The sequence below is a fragment of the Mastigoproctus giganteus genome, chromosome 1 (genome assembly GCF_048544385.1).
Source record: "Mastigoproctus giganteus isolate SK-2022 chromosome 1, ASM4854438v1, whole genome shotgun sequence".
NCBI lineage: Eukaryota > Metazoa > Arthropoda > Arachnida > Uropygi > Thelyphonidae > Mastigoproctus > Mastigoproctus giganteus.
Window position 1 is genome coordinate 143,943,065 of NC_143575.1, and position 13,381 is coordinate 143,956,445.

A 13,381-nucleotide genomic window follows, 5' to 3' on the forward strand; every position below is an offset into this window, starting at 1 on the left:
GTGCATGCTCTTAAAGCAAAAACCCGTAAAGTGGGAATTTATTTGTAATGTTAAAAACGGGTTATGTTCTCAACAATGGAATTTGACCATAGTAATGTTAAATAAAGGTCAACAAAAATGCTTAAACAATGATTTATTTGTCCAAAGAAATGAAAACATAGCCTTTAAAATCAAGCAAATTATACTAATAAAGAAATTATTTATGTCATACAAATGTTTAAGGATGCTTATTCTTCATCATCATCATTACAAAATGCACACTCGATGGCTTGTCACTTGTTGATGGTTCCTCATTCATTGTTGGCTTGGCACTTGTTGATTTGTTGGAAGCACTAGGAGTTGTCTTCTTCTTCAGAAATGCTTCATGAGTCGTTTGTTTCCAAGACACTCTTCTCTTTTTTATATAAATTTCACGATAGCACGCATAAGCATGTTTTAAATCTGTAGCAACTTTTCTAGTGCGCTCAAAATTTGAATCTTGTGACTCGAAAATCTCAATTGCTTTTCTATGTGTTGAAAAGCTTCATAAAACCCCTTGAGAGTGAAGGAGCGAACAGGAATTTCAGCTAGTAAATCTTCTTTTTCCTTATTTTTCTTTAAATGGCAAAATTCTTCATATTTTTCCATTTCAAGGAGATCTTCATTTGTGAGCTCTCCATTGTATGCTTGAAGTAGATCAGTGTCAGTTGTAGAAACCTCAAGCTGCAATTAGTTAGCAATTTTAATGACTGCTTCTGTTTCATTTTGTATGAACTCTGCTGTAGTAGTACTGTATTGTATACAATACAGTACAGTACTACTACAGCAGAGTATACAATACAGTACTACAGCAGAGTATACAATACAGTACTACAGCTGTTGTATACTATAGCTATGCACATGGTTTGAAATGCTGTATTTATGAACATTTAGCATTTGTTTATTGCAATTAATGTTCATATCTTTGATTTTGTTGATACTTGATACTTGAAAAAAAATACCTCTTAAACCCTGGAACCCATAAAGCGAAAACTTGTAAAGTGGGAACTGCCTGTACTGATCTCTGGTAGCCTCTCAATACTCTCATTGGACTCTTTCAACCTGGATTCGAGAAATTGTTCACCAATTATGAACCATTTCTGACCTTTCGAAATTTTGCCAAGTCATTTTTTGCTTGGAGGAATGCTTTGTTAATGAATCCTATCAGACTCACTGCTTCTGACAATCAACTTTACTTACGACTATACAGTTTATAACTCAGATGAAATCCTCCTCTTGCATACTTTTTCATTTGCAGGATTTCCATGGCTTTGTACCTTTCTGACTTTTGCTGGCACAAGATCTCTACTGTGTGGGATTACTATGTTTCATGTTTGTGCTATCTTTCCATCCTTGTGCATTTGTCTTCTGTTTTCTTTTCTCAATATTTTTTAAATTTTCTATCTTTTTCTCCCTTTAACTGTTGTGTGGGTGGAATCATTGATGATGCCTTTGGTTTGAGCTGTCACAGACATGGGATTTTGCTGGCACTTGCTGGTTTCTCACTGCCATCCAGGGACATATGCAGGGGTGGGCAGAGGGAGCATATGCCCCCTTAACCAAAAATTTTAAATTAAAGAAAAAGAACACAGGAGGCATTCTAAAAAAAAAAAACTTAAAAGCCTGGTTCCATGCCACTCCCCCTTACGATGATATCTGGATATGATACTGCTGCCATCAGTAGGTGCAGGATTTTCATCCCCAATGCAGGACAGTACATGAAAGTTGTAGGCTGCCTCCTTGTGGCACAGATGGGTACTGGGCAGGCTTTTCAGATAATTGCCTTCCGGGTAGCAAAGTGGCCAGAAACAACTGAACCACACACATGCAGACACTGCTCAAATGTAATATTGCAGATACTTTGGCCCATTTTACAGAGTTCTGTATCATCACAGTGTTGAAATGGTGTTCAGGAGCCACCCTATGTAAGATACTATGCATACCTGTCTACACATCAAATGGCACATTCTGTATATTGGTAACTACAGTGATAGGTGACTCTGACTGCATTCGTCCCGAGTGATTCAGAGTTCCTGTGATATGACTTATGACTAGTTGTGTGGGTATCTTATGGTTATTCACCAGTTCTGACAATTATTGCCTATAGCACCTGAAAAGTGCTATAGGCAATAATTGTCAGCTGAGAAGTGGAAGAAATCGGTGTTTGCTTGATGTATTGTTTGCAGTTGACTTGAAGCTGTCAAAACAAGCTTGGGAGATCTGATTTAATAGAAAATTGACATTGAATAATAGAGAAGCAATAAGATTAAGCACTCCTTGTGTGCATTTCTAACTTTTTGCTTGTTTGCTCATGGTGCTGATTTTTTGGATGTTTGCTAGCTGTACACATGTGGAGAAAAGAGAAATTAGGTAACTGATTCTAGTTTTCAAGGTGTTCATTTTCTGTAGGAGTTCCTACAGAAATACAAGAATTCCTGTATGTCTGCTAATTCCACACATGTGACAAAAGAAATTGGAAATGTCTTTCATTCTGCAAACATGCTAAATATATTAGAAATAAAGTTAAGAAAGGACAATCCTTAAAACTTGCTATATGATCATGTTTTTGTAGCTATGATGATTTATGGTGCTGATGCGTGGCTTCACAGAGCAGAGCATGTTGTAATTGGAGTACACTTAATATCCACACAAAGATATTTTTTATTGCCAATTCTTCACATGCATCATGTGATATCAAATGATGCATTGCAAATAGTAGTAGTGATAGAGGCATTTGATGCAAGAAAGCAAGCGTATGAGCTTATATAGCATCAGCCAAAAAAAAAAAAAAAAAAATTTCACACATCCATTCCCTCTAAAAGTTTGTCCAGTTTTTCCTTGAATTTATTTAACCTATCAACTGCCACAGTGACAGATGGGAGTTTGTTCCAGCAATCAACTACCCACTGGCTAAAGACAAGTTTCCGCACATCTATTTGACAACTGTCTTTCCTCAATTTGAATTTATTTCTCCTCAGGTTTGTAATCTGAGAAAGTGGAAGAATCCATCAGAATTGAGCCTGCTCAACCCATTCAAGGCCTTATACACCTCAATCAGATCACCTCGCAGGTGCCTAGTCTCCAGATGCTGCAATTTGAGGAACTTAAGCCTTTCTTGGTAAGAGGACCCCATTATTCCCTCACCAATCTTGTTATCCTTCTCTGTGCTCACTCAAGCAACTCTACATCCTTCCTAAAATGAGTCCTCCAGACCTGTATATGCAGTACTCAAGATTTGGCATGACCATTGCCTTATAGAAAGGGGTAATCACCTCCTTTTCCCTACCAGCAAAATTCCTGTATATCATTGACAATATTCCATGACCTGCTCTAGCAGCCTGTCTGCACTGTCAGAAAACTTCATATCTGACTGCACAATCACTCCCAGGTCTTTTTCATTTTTCTATCACCCTAAGAGTAGTACCACGTAGTTGGTACATTTTTCTGGGGTTACTTCTACCCACATGCAGTACTTTGCATTTGTCAATGTTAAGAATATTTAATATTATACATCTTGTTGTGCATCTTGTCTATAACCTGATGAACAGAGTATTTCCGAATTAAGATAAAAAGAAATGAATTAAATCTGAAGCTGACATTAAGGTGGCAGGAAAGATGGGAAGCGAATGAAAGTGAACAATGTAACATTACTAAAATGTTTTGGCATACTTCTTAAAATGGTACAGTTTATACATTTTAAGAACTCTACTTTTCACTTTATACGCTGAATTCTGATGGGATCCTTCCACTTGTTCAGATTACGAACCTAAGGGGGCATAAATTCAAATTAAGAAAAGACATGTAGACTAGATGTGTGGAAATTTGCCTTTAGCCAGCGGGTGGTTAATTGCTGGAACAACCTTCCATCTGTCGTTGTGGAAGTAGACAGGTTAAATAAATTTAAGTAGGAACTGGACAGGCATGTGGAGGGAATGGTGTGAATTTTTTATTTTATTTTATTTTATTTATTTATTTATTTTTTTATTATTATTTTTTTATTTTTTTTTATTTTATTTTATTATTATTATTATTATTATTATTTTTTTGGCTGATGCTGCATAAGCTCATACAGTTGCTTTCTTGCATCACATGCCATTACTACTACTACTACTACTACTACATTTTAAGAAGTAGACCAATGATACAGACAGATTTACATGCACATATTTTTAGCCTCTAGTCACGGATTTTTAAAAAGTAAATTGAGATTATTTGAGTTTGACTGTGTTGAATGATGTAAATGCGGTGCACAAAAACAAATTTCCATATACTACTGTTCAATTGTGCTTTGTATGAGGATTTAGAAAGAGCTTGAAAGGGAATATAAGGTAGCTATATGAGGATAATTTGTACTTATTAATGTTCATTGCATATAAGTTTATGATTTTTACTCTTTGGGCTAACAGAGTTGTTAAGAGTAATAATTCAGCTTAAACTACTTCACCGTCGGAATAAATAATTTTTTTGCTTGTACTTGTTTGGTCCAGACAAACATGTACTGGTAAGGTTAGAGAAGTTCACAAGATAGAGAGATAGGACTAAGGACTTTATTACATGGGTTTGAACAGTGATCACTTAGAAGCAGCTACAGAACCAAATTTACTGATCAGTGGCCTCTATCAGTGTTATGACTGATATAGTGGCCAACATAATAAAAAGACATGTTGATAACATGTCTTTTTAAATACCACCACTTTGCCTATTGGAGGCACTTCAAGCCTCCAATAAGCAAAGTGGTGGTATTTCACTGGTTGATGAAAGTCATCTACCATCTTCATTTAACATGTTGTTTAATATAATTCATGGTAACTTTTTTCAACTGTTATTTTTAATCTTTCCACCCACAAGAATAGAAATTTACACTGATTTTATTACATTTTTTCAGATGAAATGGGAAGAAGGAAGGAATTTTATGCTTCCCAGCCAGAAAGAGGTAAGTTATTTTTATGTGTTAAAATACTCATAGCTTACAAAAATTTCAATTTTGCAAACATACTTTACATTACCATATTTTAAAGTACTTTATAAAAGCTTGTCTGTGTGAAGAGTCTCCTCCATGACAGTATAGTAGTTTCTTCACTTCACTTATTACTTCATTTCTTCATTTGGAGAAGAGAGAAAGATCAAGAATTTCTAAAGGCTCCTTTAATTGAGGCTATAGTTAGGGTGAATGTAACATCCTTGATCCAGCCTGTAGATCAAGGGGTTCTAGAATGTCTAAAGAGATGACAGTTTTTTATTTCAGTTTTAAAAAAATAGAAAAACAAATGTCAGTCTTATAGAATCATTAAAAGTCATCAATATCAATTATGTGTTTCCAATATATCACAGGCGCCTCCGTAGCCAGGTGGGAAGGAGCAGCAGTGCGTAGCACACGCTTCTTGATTAGACCGGGGTTCGAGCCTGTCACCATCAAATACAGAGGATGCGGAAAGGTCTGGGAATGACCACCGCATATTCCCGGAGCAATATGGCCTTAGTTGCTAATGCTCCTAAAAACCAAATAACAAATAACAACAACAATATATCACTAGCATATGACAAAATTTCAAGTGATGATGGCAAATGACAAATATTTTCTTCAAGATGCTAACAGTAATTCTGAACTACAAGAGGATAATGAAAAACAGGCAGATTGAAGGTTCCAATGATATACAGCAAGAAGACATACAACAGTGGAATCAATAGTTCTTCCCAAGATTGGTGACAGTTTGTTAGAAAATGAAATTATGAACTATGATCCAAATATAAAGAGAAATTGAATCATATCCAGGCACAAAAATAACTTGTGCAGTCACCAAAAATGTCTTAGATATGAGGTATGGCAATGAAGTTCCAACTTGCTGTAGCAGTTATGTTTGGTGAGTTTGAAAGTAAATGGAAATAGTATGTTGTAGTTTATACTTCCTCCAAGAGATGATGGTACAGAGATTGTCCAGTAGGTTAACAGTTTGCAAGTAACAACCAGTTTTTCTAGTAGCATTAATATTCTGTGTCATGATTTTGCAATGGAGTAACAAACGAATATCAAATTTTGCTTTGAAAACTGGCAAAATCTACAACAGAAACATTGAAGTGTTAAAAATTGTTTATGGTGAGGAAACGTTAAGTCATGCCACTTCATCAATGAACAGTGTAATCCTTATGAAAAAGTGGAAGGACTGTGCTGCAAAATTTCAAATTGCATCGTCTTTTTTCTCTTTTTTTTAAGAGACGAAAATTACTCATTTGTGCTGGAGCATAAAAACCTGAGCTACATTAGATACAGTTCAAATACTTATGCTCCAGCAGCCACATTGGTACCACTGTCAGATTATGGGCAGTATTCTTCACTTCATTCCTTGCTCCTGTAAAACAAAGTTTTCAATCTATCAATAGGCCCTCCATTACGGGTGCTTGGTGGTCTTTTGGAGCTTTTCTTCAAGATCCCCTCCCATCTCCTTGCTTGCGGAAGACAGGCTCAGTGTGATCTGTAGCACAAATGACATTACATTCTTCATGCTACTCACTACCAGCAATTACCATACTCTTGTCATATAATTGCCCAACACGAAGCTCTGAGTCAATTTGGTCTCGGTATGAGCCCTCAGAAATCAGACCATATGTGATTTACCCTCTAGCAGGTACCACCCCCAATATTCAGGCAACTATGTTTCAGGCTCTGAACCCTTTAGTCTCAAAATACGTGTTGTGCTCGATCCTGAACTTTGTTTTTACTATCACCTTGAGATGCTTCTCACTTGTGCTGCCCATCTTGGATTACTCCATCTGAGATGAGCAGAACGGGTGAACAGCACCTTCAATATGTGAATGAAAAAAAGACCACAATGAAATACGTTAATACATATTGTCTGCTCTACATTGCTGTGTGTGGATGTTTTCCCTGTCCAAACCACACTTTTCACCCAAATTTTGGCATCTTAAGTCAGTTACCGTGAGCTTCCACCCCACGTCTACACACACACACACTTCCTGCTCAGACAAATTTTAAATTAGATTGTTATGTAATCATAATCAAACTGCTGTTATAAAATTTCATTACTTTCATTCTGGGTCATGCTACTGGAACCTTTCAAATGCAATCCCTCAATTCCTAAGATATTGATATTGCCTTTCGTGTGTTACGCTGTGTTGCATTATGGTGTTTTGTTGTTATTTAGAAGCATCAGTAATTTAAGCCATTGTTCACTATATTATGTTTGTACAAGTGCTTGTTCACAGGCCAATTTGTATGTTGTGCAGGCTGAAAAACTCGAAAAAACTCGTAGAGGAAATCTTACTCCCTCCATCTGATATCAGCTAACTACAGCCCTGGCAGAAGAAAGAAATTCCTCCAGTCTATGATAGGACTCAAAATCAGACCTCTCCAATCAAATGACAAGTGGAAAAACAAATGTACTGTCATGAAGGGTTTATAATATGTACAGTGAGAATTAGTGGCCCATATTGTATGTGATGTGCTAAAAATAAATGAATGAATTGGCCAGCTTGCATGTAAGGAGGTTCGAAGGGAATTGTTACAGATTTCAGCATGCACACTGTAACAAAAAATTCACAGCCTGCTGTAGCTGTGGCACTGAAAGTCTTACTGCCATTGATATTTCAACATATATGCAGTCATGATGAGATTGTAAACTCTTTTGGCCATCTAGAAAATAAATGGAAATTTATTTATATTATTTTATTCTTAACTTTCAAAACAAACCTTAATCCATACAAATAAATATTTAGCTAAGGCAGCATGATATCCAGTATGACCTGATGCATGACCACCAGGTAATAAGGATCTAATGGTTCATTACTTCATTCCATAAGGGTGATGCAAAAAAATGAGAAAAGCAGATTTGAATTGAAAGAGATGGCCTTAACATACCATCAGATTTATGTGAACTTTTTGAAGAATTTTACATAAAATAAGTTTTTTTTAACCTTGAATTGTGACTGAAAGTATTCCATTTTTACACCTAGAACATTCTTATTGGCTGCCTTACAGTGCCACTTTTATATAGAAAATTACCAATTTTTATTTTAAGTCTCTATCTCTCTCTCTCTCTCCCCCCTCCCCCCCTCCCTCTGCCATTTTTGTTTACTTAATAATACGGTTTATCACTGTAAATGTTAAACAATTTTTTTATAATAGAAAGGTGATCTATTCTTTTTTACTTTGCCAATACAGGTAAATCCTCTGAAGACCGAGGTGAAGTTACAGATAACAACTTCATTTTCACTCCTGATGAAATTATCAGTCTTTGTCTTGAATATAGCAGCGGGTAAGTGATAGATGCAGTTGCATTGATATTATTTTTGATTTCATGTAAGAACCTCTTTTAAATAGCTCTTTAATGGTACTCAGGACATTCAAATCAAATCAATCCTTAATGCATATCACATTTCTCGCAGAGTTGAACCACCTCCAAATGAAATCGAACAAATTTAAAAATTGATTTTTTAAAACTCTTTCTCAAATGAGTGTGTTTTTACATCCTTCTAATGCACTGGTTCTCCTCTACATATGGGCCACAAATAATAGCGTTTGCATATGCTCATATAGCGCAGTAATGTTGGGGAGGATTAATATGTTTAACTTTAGCATTAGCAAAGGCACATGATGCAAGAAAGCAAGCTTATATAGCATCAGCGAAAAAAAAAAAAAAAAAAAAAAAACTTATTTCACCCATCCACTCGCTCCAAATGTTTGTCAAATTCTGTTGTTGTTGTTTTTTGGTTTTTAGGAGCATTAGCAACTAAGGCCATATTGCTCCGGGATATGCGGTGGTCATTCCCTGACCTTTCCGCATCCTCTGTATTTCATGGTGACAGGCTCAAACGGTCTAATCAAGAAGCGTGTGCTACGCACTGCTGCTCCTTCCCACCTGGCTACGGAGGCACCCCAAATTCTGCCTTGAATCTATTTAAGCTATCAACTTCTACAATGACAGATGAAAGTTTGTTCCAGCAATCAACCACCCGCTGGCTAAAGGCAAACTTCCGCACATCTCTCCTACAACCGTCTTTCCTCAGTTTGAATTTATGCCCTCTTAGGTGATTATTCTGAGCAAGAAGAAGAATCCCATGTGCATTGAGCATGCTCAAACCATTCAAGGCTTTATATACCTCAATCAGATCACCTCGCAGGTGCCTAGTCTCCAGACACTGTAATTAGCAAAACTTAAGCCTTTCTTCGTAAGAGCAACCTTTGTTCCATTCACTAATCTTGTTCCAACAGTTCTACATCCTTCTTGAAATGAGGCCTCCAGACCTGTATACAGTACTCAAGGTGTGGTCTGACCATTGCCTTGTACAAGGGGATAATCACCACCTTATCCCTGCTATAAATATTCCTGTACGTCATTGACAAGACACCATGAGCTACTCTTGCAAGCTGTCTGCACTGCTCAGAAAACTTCATATCTGCCTGCACAATTACCCCCAAGTCCTTTTCATTCTCTACCACTGTCAGTATGGTACATTAGTCTGGGATTACTGCTTCCCATATGTAGCACTTTACATTTGTCAATGTTAAACTTCATTTGCCACCTCTCAGCCATCTGCTCAACTTTTCTAGATCCTATTGCAGCAGGGTACTGTCATTAGTGTCATTAACAACCCTGCCAACCGTTGTATCGTCACAAATGATTCATTTTGCCTGTTTTGCGTCACAAATGATTTGAGGTGAGGTAAGGTAAGACAGATTATGAGAAGACTGGTGAAGAATGCCAAGAAAAGAATGCAAAGACTTCTGTGCTTCTATTAACAGTAGAAGGAAGGGGTTGAATCACACTGGGCCACTTGGTGTCAAAGGGTTAAACTGTTGATGACCCTGCTCAGGTTGAGAAATTCTTTACAAGGGGGGGGGATGTCAGAAGTTTATCAAACTCCAATGGGGAGCTAAATGACTTTTGCAGTTATACTGCATTCACAGCATGGATTTGTTAAGGGGCAGTCTTGTCTAACCAGTCTGATAGGTTACTCTGATGCAGTGACCAAGGAATTGGATGAAAAAAATAATTTTCATATTGATGAAGGTATATTAGGCTTAATGTCAAAGTTTGCATGTGTTACAAAGGCTGGCAGGGTAGTAATGGCGGTATGCTACTACAATGAGATTTAGAAAAATTAGGTCAATGGGCTTAGAAATGGGAGTTGAAGTTTAACATTGACAAATGCAAGGTACTGCATATGGATGCAGTAATCTCAGAGTAACTTATCAACTGTGTGGAACTACACTCAGGGTAGCAGAAAAAAAAAAAAAAATACCTGGGGTAATTGTGCAGTTAGATATGAAATTCTCTGAGCAGTGCAGGCATGATGCCTGGACAGCTCATGGGGATTTTTTCAATGATATTCAGGAACTTTGCTAGTAGGGATATGGAGGTGATTATATCTCTTTGTACAAGGCCATGATTAAGCCACATCTATAGTATTATATACAGGTCTGGAGGCCCCACTTTAGGCAGGATGTAGATCTGCTGGAGTGGGTGCAGAAGATGACAGTCAGATTGGTGAAATGAACAAAATGCTGCTCTTACTTAGAAAGGCTTAATTTCTGCAAATTGGAGCATTTGGAGACTAGACAACTGTGGGATGATCTGATTGAGGTGTTTAAGGCCTTAAATGGATTGGTAAGCTGAATGTGAATGACATTCTTCCTCTTGCTGAGATATGCACAATGAGGGGGTATAAATTTAATTTGGGATAGGTTAGTTGTAGGATAGATGTATGGGTGTTTACCTTCAGTCAGTGAGTGGTTGAATTTTGGAAGGTTTGAATAAATTCAAGGAAGAACTAGACAAATTTTTGGTGGGTAAGGATGGAAGTGGGTGTATTTTTTTTTTAAATTTTTAATTTTTTTATTTTTTTGGGCTAATGCTATATAAGCTTGCTTTCTTGCATCATTTGTCACTAATACTACTAATAATATAACATTGAGCATTGGCTGGCTTGCTGATACAAATATGGGCTTCCCCAACTTGCTGCCACAACGTAAGTAATACATTATTGTCTAGGATGTCTGTATAGACTCAGCTGGTCTGTATCATTAAGACCAGTTAACTTTCTGTGACCAGCAGTTAACTTTCTCTAAGCATTGGCCAAGCATGACCAGCAAACTGGTAACCATTTACCACAATTCATCACTCAAAAGCACAGCTTTCCATTGGTCTACATGGTTTGAGAACAATGAGTGTTACACCTTGCTAGACAGTGGCATTAGTCAGGACGATTAATGGCTTATGGACAGCTACAGGACCATGGTAACACACACACACACAGGGGTACAACAATTAACACTTTACAATTTTCTCTGTCAATCCCCATTTTCAAACACTTAATCCACTCAGTACAGTAATAGGATATCACTGAGTACTAGTCATAAAATGTGTCCCAATCATCTCACTGAGTGCCTATGTGTGTGCTGCAAACAATGTCAACCTGTATTCCAAGAAGATGATTCTTTGCAAGGCTCTCCTCTCATGTTCTGTCACATTTAGAGGATTCCAGGTCTTTTCCCAATGGCTTCAGCACCAGCTTGTTCAGTATTCTTTAAATGTCACATATAGACCAATTGCTTATGTGCACCCTATTATCATTCCCCACTGAGTCTGTTAACTCTGTCGGTTGCAGCATCTTGCATTCACAATTGTTCTAAATTCTGCTTGGAGCCCTACAAGCATATAGTTGTGTCTGATGTGTGGTGCTTGGGTAAGACATGACCAAGTATCAACTGAGGAGTGTCTGGATATTAGTGCTAGAGCAATGTATGTTGTACTAATTGAATCAAAATGGTTTTTCATCCATAGCGCATATAAAACTTTTACTTAAGTTTTATACTTAATGAAGAATTTTGTTGACTTTGGATAAAGAAGGAAGTGGATTCTGTTACATAAGGTGTTTCCCAGTTTAACAGATGCAAAACTGAAAGAAGGAATTTTCATTGAGCCTCAAATAAAGAAACTTGTCAAAGATGATGAATCCTCTTTAAGTGTACAAGAAAAATGAGGACTACTGTTGTACAAGCCCTTCACAGCTAGAGTGCCAGGGATTAAACCATAGAAGTTGTTAATTTCATTGACAGAATTCAAACCTAGACCTTCTTCACTTATGTGTGTGTGTTGTGTGTGTGGAGGGGGGAATGGTTATTATTACCACTGTGCTACCTGCATTGTGTTTGAAACAGAGCTTCAGGATACTGAACAAGCAGTTGTGCATACGTTTCATGTTAAAAGGAAAGACGATAATTATGAATTTCTGGTATTAATTTTATTACAATGTTATAAAAATATAAGCTGGCAAATGTTTTTTTGGTATCTTATATTTTCTTCTTTCTCAACTGAGTTTTTTCCCCCCTCAAAATTTGATTAGAAATCTTAATTAGCGGTGATGAAAGTGATTACCCAAGTTGGGGAAAACAGTGCTCACACGTTACTTGTTTTTTGAGGACTAGTATTAAAATGTGACCACAAGTGTGAAATAATGAAGATGTTTTAACTTCAGCTCTGGGTAATGTTCATTCAAATCAGTTCATTTCATGCCTTGAAAGCTTCAACAAAATTGCCCATAAGCATGTCTTTGAGCAGTTTCTTGCTGCTGATATGTCTCTTCTGGTATGTCATCATACCACTAAAGACTTAATTACCAAAGTCTGGCATAACTGTTCGTATGACTGTCATTTTTTGATTGTGAGATCAAGCCTGTAAATTTTCTGTGTATCCCAAGATGACTAAGATTGGAGAAGTTGATAAGATAGAAAATTTCAGAAAATGACTATATGTTATATTATCACATGGATCACTAGGCTACAGCCATGCACAGCTCATTTATTGGGCTGTATATTAGCTACAGTACAATGACTTCTCCTTCATTTTCCACAGGATATAATAGAAATTGGTTTATTGAGTTGAATTTACACCCATTTTTTAGGTGCACTCACACACTCACTGAAATTATGATCCCTATTGGGACACTGTTCATATGGATAACAGCCACCACTTGCCTAGGCATTGGCTCCACTAGATGTCTGAAGACGTATGTAGGGATCTGCACCCATAACTGCCTTCAAAGCTTTCCGCAATCAGAATAGATGATGGTTGTATGCCCATATGCCTCATGTCCTATTCCAAAACATCACATAGATGTTCATTTGGGTTGAGGTTAGGCAGATTTGGAAGCCAATCAAGATATGTGATATGTTTACTGTGTTCCTCAAATGAGCTTGCACAGTAAGGGTTTGATAACATAGTACATTATCATGTTAAATCTCGTTTCTGTTCGGGAAACAATGCAACATGGCTGGGTCCTCATGGTCTCCTAAGAGCTGTCACCAGTGAAACTGGTTCATATGCACCAGGAGTCCTAGTTCTTGTAA

The 13,381-nt window shown here is 37.1% G+C and overlaps 1 protein-coding gene across 1 annotated transcript in view; it reads left to right on the forward strand.

The window, feature by feature from the left end:
* The window catches only part of LOC150091174 (uncharacterized), a 234,173-nt gene that overhangs the window by 172,699 nt on the left and 48,093 nt on the right, over positions 1-13,381 (forward strand). Inside the window, exons 5-6 of the mRNA XM_090374566.1 lie at positions 4,904-4,951; positions 8,195-8,288. Of these exons, the coding sequence (XP_090230692.1) occupies positions 4,904-4,951; positions 8,195-8,288 (142 nt within the window). The remainder of the gene's footprint in view (positions 1-4,903; positions 4,952-8,194; positions 8,289-13,381) is intronic.